The sequence below is a fragment of the Liolophura sinensis genome, chromosome 10, assembly GCF_032854445.1.
Source record: "Liolophura sinensis isolate JHLJ2023 chromosome 10, CUHK_Ljap_v2, whole genome shotgun sequence".
Taxonomy (NCBI): Eukaryota; Metazoa; Mollusca; class Polyplacophora; order Chitonida; family Chitonidae; genus Liolophura; species Liolophura sinensis.
Window position 1 is genome coordinate 23,912,502 of NC_088304.1, and position 23,706 is coordinate 23,936,207.

At 39.5% G+C, this 23,706-nt stretch overlaps 1 protein-coding gene across 1 annotated transcript in view; it reads right to left on the reverse strand.

Moving 5' to 3' along the window:
* Window positions 1-2,471: 2,471 nt before the first annotated feature.
* Window positions 2,472-23,706, reverse strand: part of LOC135477006 (ATP-binding cassette sub-family C member 9-like) — a 51,199-nt gene continuing 29,964 nt past the window's right edge. Inside the window, 16 exon segments of the mRNA XM_064757153.1 lie at window positions 2,472-3,083; window positions 4,033-4,179; window positions 7,144-7,193; window positions 7,643-7,746; window positions 9,667-9,854; window positions 10,927-11,063; window positions 12,916-12,987; window positions 13,373-13,577; window positions 14,030-14,143; window positions 16,118-16,220; window positions 16,719-16,811; window positions 18,505-18,662; window positions 18,978-19,047; window positions 20,154-20,323; window positions 21,411-21,637; window positions 23,200-23,302. Of these exon segments, the coding sequence (XP_064613223.1) occupies window positions 2,943-3,083; window positions 4,033-4,179; window positions 7,144-7,193; window positions 7,643-7,746; window positions 9,667-9,854; window positions 10,927-11,063; window positions 12,916-12,987; window positions 13,373-13,577; window positions 14,030-14,143; window positions 16,118-16,220; window positions 16,719-16,811; window positions 18,505-18,662; window positions 18,978-19,047; window positions 20,154-20,323; window positions 21,411-21,637; window positions 23,200-23,302 (2,082 nt within the window). The 3' untranslated portion in view covers window positions 2,472-2,942.

The following is a 23,706-nucleotide window of genomic DNA, read 5'->3' on the forward strand; positions in this document are numbered from 1 at the left end:
GTATATCTTGGCTCGGTGTGTTAGTTCATTGAGATTCTTTTGTACAGGAAGTGGAGAATGTTTACGGGTCTGTTACACAACACACGTGCATCACAGTCTTGGTCTCAGGTTTTTGCTAAAATGATGAGGCACACACACACACAACCTAAAATACCAGCTATCACAGAAATTCCAGTGAAAAAGCACTGTCAAAATAACACTGCTGTCTACACAAAAAACATAATCAAAGGAGTAATTATGTTGGAATTTCAGCTGATGAAGCACTTACAAGTAGTAACATACATTTTTGTGCAAGAAATCGGATGGAAACAATTCAACGAGCAAAAGATGTTAAAGTTTGTTAAATCCCTGAATTCGAAGAAGCACTTTTCAAAATACATAAAATATGTCAATCAGTTAATTGAAAAATATTAGGCTGAAGCATCCTAGAATTATTCAAAAAGGCAGCTAAGCAGATGTTCTGCTCTCATGGCAAATCTCCTGACAACTTTTACAACAATCGGTACTAAATAATTCTAGAGATTTTGTCTTACATACACCTGAAACTTTGGAAGGTCATATGAAGATGGTTTTGAGTATTTGGCCCTCATTATTGCTGGTATTCCAGTTATCATGGCTATAGTGAAGATATCTTTTAAGTCGAGGAAAGCAGGTAAATGCACACAGATATCATCACAGCCCGCAAGAGTGTAACAGGTTCTGTCGAGTCACAAGTCTGTAGGTCACAGAAGCAAAAAAATACAATGTCGCTGTCCCCAACACCCACCGTGAGCAACACCATTAGACTAATATCATATCTGGTAGGAGTTGAATAGCTAAACTTATTGGTATCGAGCATATAAGTGTCTTGTATGTACCTTTTTCTAGGCTTAAGTCATGGGTAATAGGGAATTCATAACCCCTAGAGACCTTCATATACGTGTAAATGTTGTACACAATCGACAAGAAAATGTTACTTCTGCAGATCCATGCGATTTTCCTTTCACTTCATCCATAAAGACAGAAATAATAAACACAGGCCTCATTCTGGGGTTCCTTACAGCTAAAAAGATGTCCAATCCTTTGTTTTGTTAATAAAGCTTTATAAGGCCACAACAATTTAAATTGTTGTTTTACGGGTGGAATAATTTTTTTTTGAACATTGGAGTAGGGTATAAAAATAAAATTTGAAAATCATCTAACTGGTGGAAAATCTGGACAATCTCAGCATTTTTTTGGTTGAGGACATAGTCAAATGAATGGTAAGCCTTGAAAAACAAGGCAGTCACAAAAATATCAAGATAGGTCAAAATGTAAAGGTGCTTTTGTTTTCAATTTATTTTTCTTCTGTTTTTTGATTTTTTAGTGTTGGCATGCCCGAAAAAACACAAAATAAAACTAATATTGCCTGAACATGTTAGAAATTGACCTTCAAATAGATACCTGCATGATGCATTGTTTCTTAAATAATATTGCACGTTGCACTGAAATGTTAAGACTTTGATGTGACAAAGGTATGTTGAGCATGCATCACAAGGCCACTTCAACCCCAAACCATTTCCCTGCACTCACACATATCTTGCTACTATAAAGAAAAATAATTTATCTTTAAAATATGCTTTAAGGTATTGAAAATCATAAAAAAACAACTGCTGATTGTTAAAACTTCATGATGTCAAATACACAGTGTGTAATAACTAGCTTAATATTCTAACTTTATGGGGGCCTGTCGAATGCCCAGGGCCCAGGGCAGCAGGGCTTTGATGTCATTTTACTGACGTCAAATATTCCTTTCCCAGCTCAAAATGACAACCCCACATTAAAGACAGTACAACATTACAACAGAAACTGATACATTGTAACAGTGTGAATGTTAGGCTAATCCATTCTTGACACAACAATGGTTCGAGGTCCTGTAGCACTCTAGTGCTACCTCACAGGGTTACAAAATATGCTGCCTTCCCATTACCTGGCATTTATGTTCTTGTTAAAAGGATATACTTTATAAAATGGTACACCAATGACATGGCAAGATATAACCAATACTGAAGGTGATACACTTACTGCTTCTTTACATTTTGTGTTCTTTAAAACTTAACAACGTGAAACTAATGAAACCTTACATGAGTATGAAATATGTGAACTCACTGCTTCATGTCAAAGTAATCCAATGAAACCATGCAATGAAACCATGCAATGAAAGACAAGCATATGAAAGGACGTGAAGTGCATGATCCTCAACTGCAAACTTCATATCAAGCTGGTCAATGATGAAACCTTCCACCAGTATGTGAAATGAATGATTAATAAACTGCAAACTTCATATCAAGTTGGTTAATAACCAGATGTTTGGTTTACATGAAAGTACATGATCCTGTATCGAGTTGTTTAATAACCAGATGTTTGGTTTAAATGAAAGTACATGATCTTGTATCAGGTTGGTTAATAACCAGATGTTTGGTTTATATGAAAGTACATGATCCTGTATCAGGTTGCTTAACAGCCAAACGTCTGGTTTACATGAAAGTACATGATCTTGTTTCGAGTTGGTTAATAACCAGACGTTTGGTTTACATGAAAGTACATGAATTTGAAATGCAAAAAACTCAACTGAAAAACAGTGTATCAAGTTGGTCAATAACCAAAGCTTTAAACGACAAGTACATGAATTTGAAATGGACAACATTCAACTGAAGAACACCATATCAAGTGGGTTAATATTGAAACTTACATGAAAGACATGTAACCGCATGTGAAGCGCAGGACACTCAACTGAAAACTTCAGATCAAATGTGAAACCTTGCACGCAAGAACTGACATGAAACCTTACATGAAGAGCCATGATGCCATGATCCTCTCATGAAAACTTCATATATTAACATAACAATTTGGTTTAAAGTGAAATCCTGTATGAATGGAAATGTGAACTGAATGATCCTCAATTGCAAACAATCCTCTATCCTCTAGTCTTTGTGCTGCCTGGCCAGTCTGTAGAAAAAGCTGTCCTGGTTGTTGAGAAGTGTTGCTGGGCTGTCCATCTCAATAATGTGTCCCTCCTCCAGAACGATGACTTTGTCGTATGATTCAATGGTAGATATACGGTGCTGGAAAAGACAGGGAAAGACATAAGGTGCCACAGATTTTGTTTTATATTTTATGGGCAAGCAGACCCTAAAAAAATCTGAAAAAAAAATGCAAATCCACTATATTTTGATGTTTTTAAAACTTTTTTGCTATTTTCCAATATGGTAAATACATTTTAAACAGGAAAAATTGATGGGACTGCTGTAGCAGAACTTTTTGTCATAATTCACCTTCCATGTCTTAAAATCTCCAAAAATGGGGGTGAAACTGCATCGTGTATTTCTGTGATTGGTATAAAATGTCTCTCGCTGGACGTGGCATGATGTCTTCACCACCATCAACCATCAGTATAGACATATTACATATCCATCAGTATTACATGTAAATGTAAAGAAAACAGTAAATAAAGTTTAAACACTGTCCACAAAACTAGTTCAATTTATTTCTTTAAAATTTTTCCCATTGAGTAAAATGCCACCTAACATCCGATTCTACAGTGGTCTGGTGGGACCATGCGTATTAATTGCTCAGATAGTTTGTTTAAAGGTCAATTCAGTGGATAAATCCCAGCTCTATAGATACATGTAAATGCACTTTGAATAATGAAATGTAGCAATAGTATGCGTTTAATGGCAAAAATCTGATATGACATCCACTGGTCTCAACATGGTCAGAAAAGACCACCGTCCATAGAATCCAAAGTTTCAAATGCTATTTACTACTTTCCAAAAAACTTCTAAAAAGTAAATCAAACTACTTAACTTTACAGAGTTTAATGGTCTTTCTAATGTGAGACATACTTCATGCTGGTGTTTTCTTTGTCTTTAATCTTTAGTCTATGGCTTTCTGTAATAGAACTTTGATATCATACATGTATAACACCAATTCTAGACAATCTTTGCTTCTGACAAAAGCATATCTCCACCACGTGTTTTCATCTCAATTTTCAACGATCGATTATCTACTTACAGCGACAGTGATGACTGTTTTGTCTGCGAAGGCCTTGGCGATGACATCCTGAATAAGACTGTCCGTGACGGCATCCACGGATGCGGTTGCCTCATCGAGGATGAGGATTTTACTCTTCCTCAACAAAGCACGTGCAAAACAGAACAGCTGTAAATAAAAATGAGAAAGTTTGGAATTAGATTGTTCGTGGAATTGTAATTCACTAATATCAGGAAATAATATATGCTGACTTTAGTTAATTGGCATTTTGCACCACAATGCAAAAATCAAATGAAGAATTTACTTTATCTTCCAAAATATTTGGAAGATCAACTTCAAAAGATAAAAGTCTACTTGAACAAATCTTGGTATCATGTAACATTGTGAATGTACAAAGCAATGGTACACTGCAAAACCATGAAATACATTTATTTTATTGATGTTTTACGCCATACTCCAGAATATTTCACTTCTACGACAGTGGCCAGCATTATGGTGGGGGGAGACCGGCAGAGCCCAGGGGAAACCCATGACCATCCGCAGGTTCCGTGTAATGTGTGTAGGACACTTTTCAAAACAAAAAGTAATATGACAATGAAATAAAATGACCTTCCAAGTTAAGCAGTCACTTAATACAGAGCATCACATACTTTCCAGTATCACATTATTTACTGATTTAAATTTTGTGTGTGACAACGTTACTCAATGTGCCTCATTCCATGTCCCTCACAACGTTACTCAATGTGCCTGATTCCATGTCCATGACAACGTTACTGAATGTGCCTCATTCCATGTCTATGACAATGTTACTCAATGTGCCTGATTCCATGTCCGTGACAACATTACTCAATGTGCCTCATTCCATGTCCCTGACAACGTTACTCAATGTGCCTGATTCCATGTCCCTGACAACGTTACTCAATGTGCCTGATTCCATGTCGGTGACAACGTTACTGAATGTGTCCGATTCCATGTCCATGACAACGTTACTGAATGTGCCTGATTCCATGTCCATGACAACGTTAACTGAATGTGCCTAATTCCATGTCCATGACAACGTTACTGAATGTGCCCGATTCCATGTCCATGACAACATTACTCAATGTGCCTGATTCCATGTCCATGATAACGTTAACTGAATGTGCCTAATTCCATGTCCATGACAACGTTACTGAATGTGCCCGATTCCATGTCCATGACAACGCTACTCAATGTGCCTCATTCCATGTCCCTCACAACGTTACTCAATGTGCCTGATTCCATGTCCATGACAACGTTACTGAATGTGCCTCATTCCATGTCTATGACAATGTTACTCAATGTGCCTGATTCCATGTCCGTGACAACATTACTCAATGTGCCTCATTCCATGTCCCTGACAACGTTACTCAATGTGCCTGATTCCATGTCCCTGACAACGTTACTCAATGTGCCTGATTCCATGTCCGTGACAACGTTACTGAATGTGTCCGATTCCATGTCCATGACAACGTTACTGAATGTGCCTGATTCCATGTCCATGACAACGTTAACTGAATGTGCCTAATTCCATGTCCATGACAACGTTACTGAATGTGCCCGATTCCATGTCCATGACAACATTACTCAATGTGCCTGATTCCATGTCCATGATAACGTTAACTGAATGTGCCTAATTCCATGTCCATGACAACGTTACTGAATGTGCCCGATTCCATGTCCATGACAACGCTACTCAATGTGCCCAATTCCATGTCCATGACAACATTACTCAATGTGCCAGATTCCATGTCCATGACAACGTTACTCAATGTGCCTCATTCCATGTCCATGACAACGTTACTCAATGTGCCTGATTCCATGTCCCTGACAACGTTACTCAATGTGCCTGATTCCATGTCCATGACAACGTTTCTGAATGTGCCAGATTCCATGTCCATGACAACGGTACTGAATATGCCAGATTTCATGTCCATGACAACATTACTCAATGTGCCAGATTCCATGTCCATGACAACATTACTCAATGTGCCAGATTCCATGTCTGTGACAACATTACTCAATGTGCCTCATTCCATGTCTGCGACAACGTTACTGAATGTGCCTAATTCCATGTCCATGACAACGTTACTGAATGTGCCTCATTCCATGTCCCTGACAAAGTTACTGAATGTGCCTCATTCCATGTCTATGGCAACGTTACTCAATGTGCCTGATTCCATGTCCATGACAACATTACTCAATGTGCCTCATTCCATGTCCATAATAATGTCACTCAATGTGCCTGATTCCACGTCCATGACAACGTTACTGAATGTGCCTCATTCCATGTCCATGACAACGTTACTCAATGTGCCTGATTCCATGTCCATGACAACGTTACTCAATGTGCCTCATTCCATGTCCCTGACAACGTTACTCAATGTGCCTCATTCCATGTCATTGACAATGTTACTCAATGTGCCTCATTCCATGTCCATGACAACATTACTCAATGTGCCTCATTCCATGTCCATGACAACGTTACTCAATGTGCCTGATTCCACGTCCATGACAACGTTACTCAATGTGCCTCATTCCATGTCCATGACAACATTACTCAATGTGCCTGATTCCACCTCCATGACAACGTTACTAAATGTGCCTAATTCCATGTCCCTGACAACGTTACTCAATGTGCCTCATTCCATGTCCATGACAAGGTTACTAAATGTGCCCGATTCCACGTCCATGACAACATTACTAAATGTGCCTAATTCCATGTCCCTGACAACGTTACTGAATGTGCCTCATACCCTAAATCACTTAAAATTTCGCCCACAAAAGTTCATTTTCATAGGCAAATAAATGCCACAAAATTTTATTTTTGGTGCCAAAACTTTTCAAACAGAATATCATCCCATGTTCCAAGCAAACCTCAAAACATCTTTCTAAAATCAATAGAACTCTCAGAATCAGCAAAAATGGGCAAGTTAGTCATGGACGAAATTTTGGGGTTGTTACGTTAGTGGTGGCTGAAATATGCTATAGGCTTTTAGTGAAAAGTTATGCTTGATCTAAGTTAAGAGTTGAGCCACACAGACACACAAGATCTACATACGAGTTTTAAAGGGTTGATAACAATTTCGCCATAACCTGAAAACAAGTACTTACCTGTCGCTGTCCAACACTGAAGTTTTCCCCACCTTCTGTTATCATACCATCTGTCAAGAGAAAGAGAAAGTCATTATCTCTAAAACAGCTTCTGAAAATGAAGACAACTTCATGTGCATAACGACTAATGAGGGGAAACAAAACTACACTATAAATATTTCTACACACACACAATGTACATGTATCTACATTTATACAATTACCCATTTTGTTTTTTTGTTTTTTTGATTGGTGTTTTATGCCGTACTCAAGAATATTTCACTTATACGACAGCAGCCAGCATTATGATGGGTGAAAACCGGGCACAGCCCGGGGGAAACCCACGACCATCCGCAGGCTGCTCTCAGACCTTCCCACGTACAGCCAGAGAGGAAGCCAGCATGAGTTGGTCTTGAACTTACAGCGACCGCATTGGTGAGAGTCTTCTGGATCACTACGCTGCGCTAGCGCACTAACCAACTGAGCCACGGAGGCCCCAGCCCATTTTGAAACTACTCACCCAGTTTGTTTGTGATCAGCGTCACTGTATCTTTGAGCTGTGCCATGTCTAATGCAGACCAGATCTCTTCATCATCTTTCAGTCCTTCAGGGTCCAAGTTATACCTGAATACAGTAAATACAGTGTTATACCTAACAACAGCAAATACATACAGTTACACTGTAAGTGTCCAAGTTATCCCTGAAAACCGCAAATACATACTGTGTGCCCAAGTTATCCCTGAACACCATAAATATATATAGACAAGGCACACCACAAGGTCAAAGGTTGAAACCACAAGGTCAAGTGTTGAAATTATACCTGTATTCGGCATGGTCAAAGGATGAAATCATACCTGTACACCACAAGGTCAAAGCATGAAATTATACTTATACACTGTAAGATCAAGTGGAAATTATACCTGTACACCACAAGATCAAAGGTAGAAATTATACCTGTACACAGCAAGATCAAAGGTTGAACTTATATCTGTACACTGCAAGGTCAATGATGGAAATTATACCTGCACACCACAAGGTCAAAAGTTGAAATTATACCTGCGCACAGTAAGGGTCAAAGATTGAAATTATACCTGTACACCACAAGGTCAAAGGTTGAAATTGTACCTGTACACCACAAGGTAAAAGCATGAAATTATACCTGTACACCACTAGGTCAAAGATTGAAATTATACCTGTACACCACAAGATCAAAGCATAAAATTATACCTGTAGACCACAAGGCTAAAGGTTGAAATTATACCTGTACAATGCAAGGTCAAAGGTTGAAATTATATCTGTACACCACAAGGCTAAAGTATGAAATTATACCTGTACACCACAAGGTCAAAAGTTGAAAATATACCTGTACACCACAAGGCTAAAGGTTGAAATTATACCTGTAGACCACAAGGCTAAAGGTTGAAATTATACCTGTACAATGCAAGGTCAAAAGTTGAAATTATACCTGTACACCACAAGGCTAAAGGTTGAAATTATACCTGTACACCACAAAGCTAAAGGTTAAAATTATACCTGTACATTGCAAGGTCAAAGGTTGAAATTACACCTGTACACCACAAGGCTAAAGGTTGAAATTATACCTGTACACTGCAAGGTCAAAGGTTGAAATTATATCTGTACACCACAAGGCTAAAAGTTGAAATTATACCTGTACACCACAAGGTCAAAAGTTGAAATATACCTGTACACCACAAGGCTAAAGGTTGAAATTATACCTGTACACCACAAGGTCAAAAGTTGAAAATATACCTGTACACCACAAGGCTAAAGGTTGAAATTATACCTGTACACCACAAGGCTAAAGGTTGAAATTATACCTGTACAATGCAAGGTTAAAGGTTGAAATTATACCTGTACACCACAAGGCTAAAGGTTAAAATTATACCTGTACATTGCAAGGTCAAAGGTTGAAATTACACCTGTACACCACAAGGCTAAAGGTTGAAATTATACCTGTACACTGCAAGGTCAAAGGTTGAAATTATATCTGTACACCACAAGGCTAAAAGTTGAAATTATACCTGTACACCACAAGGTCAAAAGTTGAAATATACCTGTACACCACAAGGCTAAAGGTTGAAATTATACCTGTACACCACAAGGCTAAAGGTTAAAATTATGCCTGTACACTGCAAGGTTAAAGGTTGAAATTATTCCTGTACACCACAAGGCTAAAGGTTGAAATTACACCTGTATACTTCATGGTTTCCATCTTAACACTTGATTGTATTTTTACAGACAAATGTGGCCCAGTCGGTTAGCATACCAGCGTGGCGCAATGACCCAGGAGCCTCTCACAAATGTGGCTGCTGTGAGTTCAAGTGCAGCTCATGTTGGCTTCCTTTCTGGCCATATTTGGGAAGGTCTTGTAGCAACCAGCAGATGGCTGTGGGTTTAGTCTGGTCTCTTCCCAACATAATACTGGCTGCTGTTTTATCAAAGTAAACTATTCTTCAGTACGGCATAAAACACCAATCAAATAAATGTTACTAAAAATCTCTAAGGAACAGCTCGCTTTCATACCTGACAGTGCCTGAGAAGAGCAGGGGGTCCTGAGGTATGGCTGTGATGGCTGACCGCAGTTGCGTCAGCGGGATCTTTGTGATATCCTTGCCATCTATCAGGATACTTCCCTCAAATATATCCAGGATCCGGAACAGTGAAGAGGTGAGCGAGGTTTTCCCACTGCCCGTTCTCCCACATAAACCAACCTGAGAACACAAAATGTGCATATTTCACATGATTTACCACATCAACCAACCTGAGAACACAAAATGTGCATATTTCACACACATTTTCCACACAAACCAACCTGAGAACATAAAGTGTGCATATTTAACACACATTTTCCACACAAACCAACCTGGGAACACAAAATGTGCATATTTCACATACATTTTCCACATAAACCAACCTGAGAACACAAAATGTGCATACTGTATTCCACCTAACTTTTTGTTTGTAAAAATACACAATCATATGCAGATAAAGACCTTACATTGATACTTTCAATATCAACTCTTAAATTTTTCTGATAAAAAAATTAATTACAGTTCATAAAAAAATTCTCAAGTGGGAATGTACGGTGGATGAATCATCCAGAATCAAGCAAATCTGTCATTTAGGTATATTTCACACACATGTACATTTTTCACATGAAAAAATTATTTTATCAGGAAAATTTGTATTAACAATCTGACTTATAATTAAGCTAAGTATACAGAGACAGCACATAATGTTTATATGTCATCTCAAATTTTTTCACATGCACAATAAAAAAACAAAACAATTTCTGCAACAAGGTACTTATATTAATATACATAAAATGGACTTCCTGGTACCCCTGTCAATTCTGCACTTTCCACACCACATACATGTATGTAAAATATTGATTGTTGGACAACAAGATATGTGAACATAAACAAGTACTGTAATTCTTCAACCTTGTTGAATGTCTGCCTGGTGTTTATTCAAGCATATTCTGAAGACATTATTCTGTACTGACTGGTATTTACTATACTTTTTTGAAGCCCTGAAACTGGCCTGTCCAACCAATGTCGTTTTGTCCCCACAATCAAATTTAAAATGTGCAAAATGCACTGAGAGTTACTCTTTCATATGCAAAAAGGTTGAGGGATTTGGGTACCTGATAAGACCAGTCAACAGATTCTGCTATACAGTGGCAGTCCAATTGTCAGCTTGACAGCTGAAAGCCAGTACACTTCTGTTACTAAACCCATCAAGCTGGCAACTGAAACAAGTTTGACAGATGAGAAAACCCACCTTTTCTTTGGCTTTAATTGTAAAACTGATGTTTCTCAAAACAGGTTCCAAATCTTTGGCGTAACGAACACTGACTTCAGAGAAGCAAATCTCCCCACCAGTAGGCCAGGTCTCGTCTGATGGCAAGGATATGTAACCTGTAGCAATAATCAGTACATTAATAATGGCATATGCCTGCACATATACAAAGTCAGAACGTAAGACCCATTTCTCAAGATAATTAGACCACATTTGTGTCAACTGTACTCGGGTTTGTGCTGCAGGCCCATATCGGTAGAATTTTCCACACATTTTTGGTGACACAAGAGTTCAAGCCTCAAACTTATACAAGCACAGGGGGCCTCCATGGCAGAGGGGGTTAGTGCACCAGTACAATGACCCAGGAGCCGATCACCAATGCAGTTGATGTGAGTTCAAGTCCAGCACAAGCTGGCTTCCTCTCCGGTTGAACGTGAGAAGGTCTTCCAGCAACCTGCAGATGGTCATGCGTTTCCTGTGGGTTCTGCAGGGTTTCCTCCCACCATAATGCTGGCTGCTGTTGTATAAGTAAATATGTTCTTTACGGCGTAAAACACCAATCAAATAAATAAATAAATATACAAATACGCGTGGATTTATTTTGATTTCAGTCCACAGAACCCTAGAGAAAAATGTTCAAGAAATGTGACAGTCTTAAAATCAGAGAGAGAGACAGATAGACCGATCCAAATTAATATCCCCAGTATACGCTTAAATGAGGGAGCTACATGCATTCTATGAGAGGAGCAGTGTGTGTATGGGGCTCCCCAATCAAACATCAGATTGTGTGATTCAAATTTGTAATCTTTCTTCCTTTCTTAAATACGAAGCCTTCATCTGAGTGAGTAACTGACTGATTTATTTTTCCTGAGCTATTGTATGGTTCCTGAGGTAATTCTGAATACTCTTCAATCTTTTCCACAACATTCATCTGTCTGAATGACTTGATTGATTTACCTGAGCTACTCTATGGTTACCAAGTTAATTCTGACTTCTCTTTAATTCTCTCCACAGCATTCATCTGTCTGAATGACTGACTGACTGACAGATTTACTTGAGCTGTTGTACGGTTCCTGAGGTAATTCTGAATACTCTTTAATTCTCTCCACAGCATTCATCTGACTGACTGACTGACTGACTGATTTACCTGAGCTGTTGTACATTTTTTGAGGTAATTCTGAATACTCTTTAATTCCCTCCACAGCATTCATCAGACTGATTGACTGACTGACAGATTTACCTGAGGTGTTGTACGGTTCCTGAGGTAATTCTGAGTACTCTTTAATTCTCTCCACAGCATTCATCTGTCTGAATGACTGATTGATTTACCTGAGCTACTCTATGGTTACCGAGTTAATTCTGACTTCTCTTTAATTCTTTCCACAGCATTCATCTGACTGACTGACTGACTGATTGATTTACCTGAGCTGTTATACGGTTCCTGAGGTAATTCTGAATACTCTTTAATTCTCTCCACAGCATTCATCTGACTGAATGACTGACTGACTGACAGATTTACCTGAACTGCTGTATGGTTCCTGAGGTAATTCTGAATACTCTTTAATTCCCTCCACAGCATTCATGACTGACTGACTGACAGATTTACCTGAGCTGTTGTATGGTTCCTGAGGTAATTCTGAATACTCTTTAATTCTCTCCATAGCATTCAACTGACTGACTGACTGACTGATTTACCTGAGCTGTTGTACGGTTCCTGAGGTAATTCTGAAACTCTTTAATTCTCTCCACAGCATTCAACTGACTGACTGACTGACTGATTGATTTACCTGAGCTGTTATACAGTTCCTGAGGTAATTCTGAATACTCTTTAATTCTCTCCACAGCATTCATCTGACTGACTGACTGACTGACTGACAGATTTACCTGAGCTGTTGTACGTTTCTTGAGGTAATTCTGAATACTCTTTAATTCTCTCCACAGCATTCATGACTGACTGACTGACAGATTTACCTGAGCTGTTGTACGGTTCCTGAGGTAATTCTGAATACTCTTTAATTCTCTTCACAGCATTCATCTGACTGACTGACTGATTGATTTACCTGAGCTGTTGTACGGTTCCTGAGGTAATTCTGAGTACTCTTTAATTCTCTCCACAGTATTCATCTGACTGACTGACTGACTGACTGACTGACAGATTTACCTGAGCTGTTGTACGGTTCCTGAGGTAATTCTGAATACTCCCTAATTCTCTCCACAGCATTCATCTGACTGACTGACTGACTGATTTACCTGAGCTGTTGTACGGTTCCTGAGGTAATTCTGAATACTCTTTAATTCTCTCCACAGCATTCATCAGACTGACTGACTGACAGATATACCTGAGCTGTTGTACGGTTCCTGAGGTAATTCTGAATACTCTTTAATTCTCTCCACAGCATTCATCTGACTGACTGACTGACTGATTTACCTGAGCTGTTGTACGGTTCCTGAGGTAATTCTGAATACTCTTTAATTCTCTCCACAGCATTCACGACTGACTGACTGACAGATTTACCTGAGCTGTTGTACGGTTCCTGAGGTAATTCTGAATACTCTTTAATTCTCTCCACAGCATTCATCTGAAGCTCCACATCTGCTGCACAGCGAATCGCCCAGTTTAACCCATCACACATCTGTACAACACCAAAAGAATGTATCCTAAATGACCTGTAATTTCGCACACAAATGTAAGTGCATTTTTAAGAGGCAAATAAATGTCACAAAATATTATTTTGGGTGCTGAAATGTACAATTTTCCATGAGAATATCATCCCAGGTTCCAAGCACACCTCTAAACACCTTTTTAATATCTACAGCACTCTCAGAATCAGCCAAAATGATGAAGTTAGTCATGGACAAAATTTATGGTCATTTATTTATTTCTCTGATTGGTGTTTTATGCCGTACTCATAACTTTTTTACCATGGCTACCAGCATTATGGTGGGAGGAAACTGGGCAGAGGTTGAGGGCTGCGGATGGACCTTCCCACATACTGCTAAAGAGGAAGCCATCATGAGCCGGATTTGAACTCACGGCACCAGCGCAAACAGAAAGATAACATTGAACCATCCCATCTAGACTCACCATGAGGGCGTAAGCGATACTCATCCCAATAAAGGCAGGGTCTGTGTTCCCGTAGAGGGCAGAGGTCAAGCTGAACATGGCTGCGGCAAACACGATCAGGGAGCCCATGTAATCCTATCACAAAATGGCGAACACAAAATCAGATAAAAACAAACAAAATACATGTACAATACTCAAAATTACCATCAGTCTAAATGTACACCCAGAGTAATCTGCAACGATTGGCAGTACATATACTGTAAATCTTCAACCTTTTCAACCACAAAAGCACTTTTTCAGTGTAATTTATGCATTTAATTATCACGAAAATGATGCCAAAAATAACTTGTTCATGTCAGTTAAGATGCTAGCTTCATAAAACTGTGCAGATTATTTCTCCACAGCCTATAGCTCTCGCTGAATGTTTGAAAATATTGGCTGCAAAGGCTGTTGAAAAGATTGAAGAAGGGTATAAACAAAACTTCTCCCATATTCGACCTATCCCTGCCACAAATGTACAATGATGGATCAAACCCTTCACAGCTACATCTGTAGGTCAGCTTGACAGTTGCCCCTTGGCCTATTTAACACAGGTAAACTTTTAATGTAGATCCCAGTGCAGGGTCTTAAACTCTGTAAATAGATGGTTTCACGTTCCCTGAATCATTTCCAATCGTAGAAAACTGAAGAAAAACGGTAGAATTTGGTAATCAAACATCAGAAAATCTACCGGATGAAGATCGAGCCAGAGTTGGCCTAGTGATGTCAGACATTTCCTGCGGGCATCTGAGGCTTCGCTATGTGTACAACACAGACAACACGAGACAATTGCTATACTTTTACAGCCAATTTCGAAATTATTCCATGCCCAAATTTACGGTGGCAATTGGGACAATCAGGTAAATATCACATTGGATGAAAATGGCTAATATAAATTTTAGTGACACCGTCTTTCCAACATACAGTGAAAACCTTACAAAAATCTTCTCTGAGTATGCCAGTGGCATGATAATAGTCTGCATGTGGATTCCCTTTAACTGGAAAACTAAAGAATTTGGGTTACCGAGTAACAGTTACGGTTGGTAAGCTACAATATCCACAAACAAAACCAGTAACTTTACCGTCCTCCTTAATACATATTTATCAAAGGAACTGCAAAGGAAAAGCTATGATCTATCATGTCTGTGGTGGAATGGGAAGCTGGTAAAATGCCCCCGGGAAATTTTAGCCTTTAGATTGGTCAGTTGGCACCACATGTTCTAGAAACCTATCTGACTGATATCAGCTCAAACAAAAAGATTGTATGTTTGGCCACATTCATTTGAACGTCACTTAAATTATCAATGCTGACATGTTTTGATATGGTGACATCTCACTAGAATGCTATGCCAAAGACACCAGACACCAAAAACAATGACTCTCTCAGACACATTATAGTGACACCGAGCCGACAAGTACATGGTCTATTCCTCTTAGGCTGAGCGCCAAGCGAGGCAATGTCCAGATTATTGATATTAAAGCCTTTGGATGTGAATCAGCATTGAAAAGAAAAAGATGTTTTCAACAGGAGTTGCTGACAAAAAAAAAAACGATTTTAATTTATTCATTTATTCAATTGGATATTTAAGCCCTGCTTAAGAATATTTCACTTATATGACAAGCATTGTGGTGGGAGGAAACCAAGCACAGCCTGAGGGAAACCCACAACCATCCACAGGTTGTTGAAAGACATTCCCAGGACGGATTTCCACCACTCTTTTATCTAGAGCTGCTTCACTGAGACGCCTTACCAAAGGCAAGTAAGCCGCCCCACCTAAGCCATTATACTGATAACCAGTCGGGTCACTATCCCCTTCATGCCGAACGCCAAGTGAGGAAGTTACAACTTCCTCTCTTTAAAGTCTCAGGTGTGACTCGACACAGGATTGATCCTTGATCTACCGTTCCCGAAGTGGACGCTCTACCAACTGTGCTATCCGGGCCTGTCCCCATTCACGTTTTATGACCGGAGAGCTGAGGCATGCTAACCACTGGGCCATGGAGGCTACTACCAGATTTTAAGTACAAGCAAACCTGGTTGCACACATTTAACTTCACATGCTACTTTACCAGGAAGATTCCCATCACTCTGTTGACCGTGTGGAGGAAGAGGTATGGGATCGTGTTGTTATCAATATGAAACAGAGCTTTCTCCAGAAACACTTTCTGATGGCTGCAAGGACAAATCGGTATGACTGGTATGAGACATGGAGGGTTTAAACAAGTAAGCTCTACTGCAAACAGCAATCTGAAGAATGTGTATCACTACTGGTACGTCCAGCTTGAATGGAGAAACGTAGAGAAGACAATACTCTGTGCATGAAAATCTATTACTGCACAAAGTACCAATGGGAGTAATTAGGTAAATAAAATGAAGCATGCACAATCTTTGATTACCTGGAAGATGTATGCTAAGTTTCACAGAAATAGGTTGAGTGCAATTTATGCACATTTTAAATTAGATTTTGAAGACAAAACTACAATGGTTGGATTAGACAGTTTCAGAGGTTGACTAAAAGTATAATTTTATCAGTCTACACAGAATGATGCCTTCAGAATATGCTTGAATAAACAACTGTAAACATGTGAAAAGGTTGAAGGATTACAGTACATGTACATGTATGCAGGCTAAAGTCTGTTCAAACCAAAAATGTTCCCCATGCACTCTTACCCAAAGGCTCGGATTGTCTGTAACCCGTTAAGGGTCTCTGAGAAATGAGAGAAAAGGGGTGACTTGGTCAAACTATCTAGTCGCTGTAACTCCCTGTACAAAGAAATGGAAGAAAATACTAGAATAAGATGGTTGAAAATAGTTAAATTATCATACTAGGCACGTCTTCAATTCAGCCAAACCTTTAGGCCTGCTCTGAATTACCTCCCTTGTTACACAACAGCTACTATGACGTAGTGCGTAATTATTTTTTGACGTGTGGAACTACAAGAAGCAAGACCTTTTCTATTAAAGCATGCTGTACATTTACGCCATGTTATGATACAACAGTGACATTCACACATGTATTTTCCAAGCAACAGAATGTGAAAAAAAAAACAATAAAAGCCTTCAAGAGTCACATAACTATCGAGAGATCTTAAATGAAGTAAATGGTACGCAGCTTATGAGTTCGCCAAAACTGTTTATTATATTTACCAGGATTTAACATCACCTCCAAACAAATTAAATATAATACATAATGTTTTTCCTAGCTAGGCTTTCTAAATAAGTTTACAAAAGTAAAACCTGTCTTATAGCTAGGTTTTCAACCAGCTTATGTCACTTTAACTTGCCTTTCAGCCATTCTCTGAGGTCAAACCTAACTACAGCTTACTCCTGAAAACGGAGAGTGACCTGAAGGGAGGTAATTCAGTGCAAGCATATTCACAGGCGTTTCCATTTTCCCATCTGAACCTGTATTTTCCTTGATCTTGATCTAAAGCATACATGGTACACCTAGTTTTTTATTTCTTAGAGGGACATACTGACGACATCTAAAAAATTGTACTGTTATTTTAGACATCCTCTACATAAAGCTGAGACTTCCAGATGTGTACTGACATGTATGCCACTTTCAGTTATTAATCGAATGTTCAGTTTTATTCGGGGATTTCCCTTCAACCATTTACTCATTCAAGTCGCTGTATTCAGAAAGCCTGATTTTTTTAGTCAGTTACCACCTCTTGTTCTATAGACGATGGCAGATGTTCAGCAAACTTGAAATGTCAGTCACGGTATTGTGTTGTAATTATGTGGTCTACCACGGAGCTTTAGTTCTGCCATGCTGATCGCTGGGTATTACCAATACTTTATAAAAATGTATCGATAGAAAGCAAGATCCTATTTTGTTCACTAGACTTTCAATTCGCTTTCAATCTATGGTATTCTTTACATGTGCGGTCGATGAGCGAACGCTGTACTGTACGAATCTCTGTTCTGCCTCATTTCCATGTTATCTCGTCGGGTGGACAGTTTAGATCGGTGACGGATTTCCCCTTGTAATTCTCTTAATTGACATTTTTCGGAAAATACAGGCCCAGGAAGTTTAGTTAGAAGTCAAATGCAACTCATTTTTTTTTTTACTTAGCTGAACCAACTCAAAAATTCAGAATTTTCTTTCGGCGGTATGTCCCATAATACCTAGTATATGATTTGGCCTAACCCGTAAAAGTACAATACAGTTATCATCTTTCTTCAAAAGATGCAAAAAAGGCTTTAAGCTACAGTTTCTGTAAGGTCTCCTGTACTAGTATATGCATAAACAATGATATACCTGTAAATACATGTGTATGGAGCGCTCAAACTGCATGTACACCAATCAATGCTAGAGTACTTTCTACATCTTTAAAGCAAATGAACTACTTGATCTAAAATTTAAGGTTGTTAGTTCTACAGTGGTATGAGAAAATGAACTTAGCATAGGTAAAGATAACTAAAGTGTAGATTTAAAAAGAGCACGCCTCACCTGGATGTGGCCAGGTAGAACTTCTGTACCATGATGTAGAGTACTGTCAGAGGGATGATGAGTAAGAGGAAGTAAGGTGTACTGATCGTCACGACAACCACACCTGCCACACAGCCTAACACAGAGCGCGATAAGTGTGCCACACGTGCTCCCATTTTCTGTTAAAAATGCACAAAATGTAAACCAAAAGTGTCACCAACAAAAAAAAAAAAAAAATGTTTACAAAATGACAAGGGTTCAAAACCACAAAATTTATAAAGCAAAAAAATATAACTATACTGCAGCAAAAAGTCCAGGAACTCATTTTAAAACAATATTTGTTCAGTTGGGGGTGGGTGAGGAGGTTAGTTCTTTTTTATGGGACAGAGAAGTAAGAAAAAGCTTGAACTGAAGAAACAAAGTGCCTTTCCAAGGGTTCTAGAGACAGTGTAAGTTTTTAGGAGACTAGCAAAGGGTACAGAATTGAGCCTTACCAGATCAATGGCAGCTGTGTCAGCTGAAAATCGATTTAAAATACGGCCACTAGGCGTCGTGTCGAAAAACCTACAAAACAAAAACCACCAATTCTTATTCACATTAAACATTTGTGTATTGTAAATCATTTAAATTTTAATGACAATCTGGTTACCACTGCAACATGCGAGTTGAATAAATAGGACGGGCAAAAAGCAGCCTCATCAATATGCATGTTCCAATCACAGATTTAACAATTGCTACATAATTCGTTGAGTTAATGCTACTGTATTTCTTCAACCTTTTCACATGTTTGCAAAGTGTATACTGAAGATTTTATTCTTTGTAGATTGATAAAATTATACCTTTTACAAAGCTCTCAAATTGGTCAATTTAACCAACGTAGTTTCACCTCCAAAATCTAATTACAAATGTGCATAAATTGCACTGAAAGTTGCTGTTTCATGTGTGAAAAGGTTGAGGAATTAGGGTATGTGCCACAGACATGTATACATGTACATGCCTATATTTGGTGTTACTGGAAGATAAACGACAAGCTGGTTGCCATGGAAAGATGCAGAGTGAATCAAACCCTCTCATCAACTGACTGTATAGATGTGCCTCTGATTTATTTCTTTGCAACATTGCAATGTAAATTTACATGCAACATTTCAATGTAAATCTACATTCTATACACATCGTTGTCAAGCGCCTTATATGTTTGACAACAATGTTAGAATAGACATCAAAACATTGCAAAGAAATACATCAGAAATTGTTCTCTATATAGAAAGTATAGTGTTATTCTCTCTCAAGTTCATAAACGCCTCTTACAGCATTTGTACATTTATGCACTGTAAATTAACTTTAAAAGCTTCTTCAGTTATACAGCAACTACAGACATTCTTTGAATGAGCGCACAGATACAAGACAGATGAAAAATACAGTGCCTATAGATACTTAAACAAAATATTTTCAGCAGCACTAAAAATCCAGTTTTAGAACTGTCTTCAACCCAAACACAGTGCTGCACCCACTCTACGAACCGGTAGCAAACTGCACCTGGTGTCACTATGGTAAATGGGCTTAAGGGAGCATTGTAGAGTGGACTCCAGGTATCCTTTTATCTCACAAAGAGTATGCACTGTGATCTAAATGGTATGAACACAAGGTTAACACAAACTGTATATCTGTACCTAATAGGTGACAGGATGATGTTCCTCAGCATCCGGAGATGCAGACGACAGGCGGCCATGAAGATGATGAACTGTTCTGCCAGGGTTGTGATCAGGGTAAGCAGGACGGCAGATACGCAGAGAATGAAGTATACGTGGATGTAGTAACCTGTCTCCTTGTCTGTCAGCTCCTGACATGTCAACGGACAAATGTCTCATTATTTATTTATTTGACTGGTGTTTTACGTTGTACTCAAGAATATTTCACTTGTAAGGCGGCGGCCGCCAACATTACGGTGGGAGGAAACCGAGCAGAGGTGGAAGAGGAAACCCATGACCATCTGCCGGTTGCTGACAGACCTTTGAACGTATGACCAGAGAGGAAGCCAGCAGGAGCTGGACTTGAACTCACATCGCCCTTATTGGTGAGAGACTCCTGCGTCATCGTGCTGGTGTGCTAACCCCCCTCGGCCACGGAAGCCCCCCTTCTCATTATACTTTACTACACATATTTGTTAATGCCTTTATACTTGCGAATATTTCTCTCATATTAGATGGCAGACAATTTTTTGTACGCGATGGCAGCCAATTTTTTGTTTGGAGAAAACCAAAGTGGCTGGGTAAACCACCAACCTCATAACAGTGTGCATATTGTTAGTTGCAAAGCTTACTCAGCCATAGGATACGGAAATATAATGTGTCAGAAACCCTCATGTGAAGGTTACTCACACCACCTACTTCCATATTCCATCACTGTGTAACCATGCAATGAATTTACCCTGCAAAAGACCCGTCAATTCTTCCCCAGAAACCGGTGTATAGGTAAGTCACTTCAGCAATCTCGCCACTGTATTTACAACCGCACCAAGGGAGAGAATCGTGTCAGCAGACACATGACATCAGCTGTAGGATACTGGAATATACATGTCCTCCATTACAATTACAAGCCAAACAATGACACCATCACTGCAGCTGAGGTACTGGTTTTTGTGTCTTCACCTGTTTCTAAACAAACACCAATTGGCTTTGAAACTAACAATGACATCAGAGCAATTATTATGAATCCTGACAGTGTACAAGTTCTACATGTAGGTATTAGCTACCTAGTAAGGGTATGTTGGTGAGTGTACCCATAAGCCTTTGGTACCTGACCACAGAGTTCACATGCCCCGCCCACACAGACAGCCAGTCATCTGCAGCCACCATCAGAGACTGACCACCTGACATTATCTCAGTGATTTATACTACCTATAAAGGGGTGTATGTTAGTGAGCCTACCTGTAAGCCAGTAGTGTTGTACCTGACCACAGCGTCCACACGCCCCGCCCACACAGACAGCCAGTAGTCCGCGGCCACCACCAGGGACTGACGGGCCAACTTTAAGACCACCAGGAGCACGACCAACCAGAGGGAGCAGGCACGCAGGAAGGAGAAGTAGATGTGTCGTGATACGGACCCAGTCTCCTTGTGCTCCTCCTTAATTAGCTGACCCGTGGTGCTGTCACCTGAAGAAGGGATTCATTTATTTACATATCAATTTACTATTACTATAGTACTGATTTGCATTTTTTGTCCTAGGCTGCACTTGTATCGACATATGTATGCCTGGGTAGTAGAGTCGTAGATTACTTAATAATTTTTCAGTCATAGGGCAACGAGGAGTCATTAGGTGTGTAAATATACTGTTTCTTTTAGCGATAGGGCAAATCCATGCTGCCGAAGTGCTGTCGCTACTGAAATATTATGTCAAAGACACCAGACATGACACCCCATCCAGTGCTTATCTGACACCAGACCAAATCACGTGAATGTCATGTTAGAAATATTTTCCCGTCACATCAGGGAAATTGTACAGAAACCATGAAAGATTTTAGTTCATTGGTCGTATCAGTTAAACACTTTTCAGAGCCATGGAGTAAATTTGGTTCCCTTAAAACTGTTCCATTTACTTATTCATTCGATTGGTGTTTTATGCCGTACTCAAGAATATTTCACTTATACGACGGTGGCCAAAATTATGGTGGGAGGAAACCAGGAACAGCCCGGGGTAAACCCACGACCACCCACAAGTTGCTGGCAGACCTTCCCACATACAACCGGAGCAGAAGCCAGCATGAGCTGGACTTGAACTCACAGCGACCGCTTTGGTGAGAGGCTCCTGGGTCATTACTCTGTGCTAGCGCGCTAACCACAACTAAGCAACAGAGGTCTCCTAAAACGGTTCTAAAAATTGCCTCTAGTTCCTTTTGTGAGTTGGTTGCAGTACAGTCACATTTCAGTCGAACACCCTACGCCACAATGGTCTCACCATGCTCCCATCGTATGCGTATGAAAGGCCCACAATCTGACCAGGATTCGTGTATAATGGTGCCACCACGGTACCATCAAGGCCTGATGATCCAGGAGTGATTTTATGACAACGACCTAACAGCTACATGTGTATGTTCTTGGACGTGAAAAAGCATGAAAACTCTACATTATAGTAAATATTTAGATGTCTGTAGATTATTTACAACAGCTAAATGATGACGTCACAGCATCATTGGCCTATGTTCTCAAATCTGTACAAGTGTGTAAGTTTTAAACCTACATTGTATCATATAGGCTAGGCGTACACAATAGTCCAGGAAGTAGGCTATAAAACACCGGTGCTACAGACTCGAATGTAACAATGCAGGAAAAATTACTTGTCAATGCATGCAGACAGGATGGATTTTCCCTAAATAAGTTTGTTACAAACACAGCATGAACACTGGCAAATTCTGATGAGGATAGCAGGGTGATAACCTCATGATGGCACAATGATGGTCAGGACGGCAGTAGAGAGTGGATCAGGGTCATCACATGATGGCCAGACCCTTCGCGTATGGTCAGGTTATGATGGGCGAAGGATATTCGGCTAGGATCCAGCTGTACTGTAGCTCTTTCAAGATACTGACACAATCCTAACACAACTGAATATTTGTACCAATAATGGTTTCATTCCCAGAATTTCATTCACTTCATGGGTTAATAATAAGGTTTTGAAAATGATAAAGAATGAGAATTCTGCTAAGACAAACATTACCATTGTCCAAACCATCTCCATCCTCTGAGCTAGCCTCTGTCATCACGGACAATTTGGACAGTTGTCTACCCGAAGCCACGCCTAGCAACCGCATTCCCTGGGACTGAATAAAGCACAGGTCCAGAAACAAGACAAATGTTAGCTCATGAAAATCATGATGTAGATAGTTCAATTTAGGTGGTATTTCAATGGTGGCTAGCGTAACACTGGACAGAAACCCCGAGCAGAGCAGTGGAAAACAAACGACCATCTGCAGGTTCCTGAAAGAGCTTCGTATGCATGACCAGAGAGCGAGCCATGCAACATGAGTTGGACTTGAACTCGCAACAACTGCATTGATGGAAGGCTCAAGGCTCACCGTCCTGCGTTAGCAGGCTAACTGCTAGGCCACAGAAGCCTCTTGAAAGAGCAACCAGCAAGTACATGTAAATTATAGAAAGTAAGTAATCTTTTCAATATTCTCCACATATTTGTATTCCCTACAAACCCATGTATGCACTTGGGTTA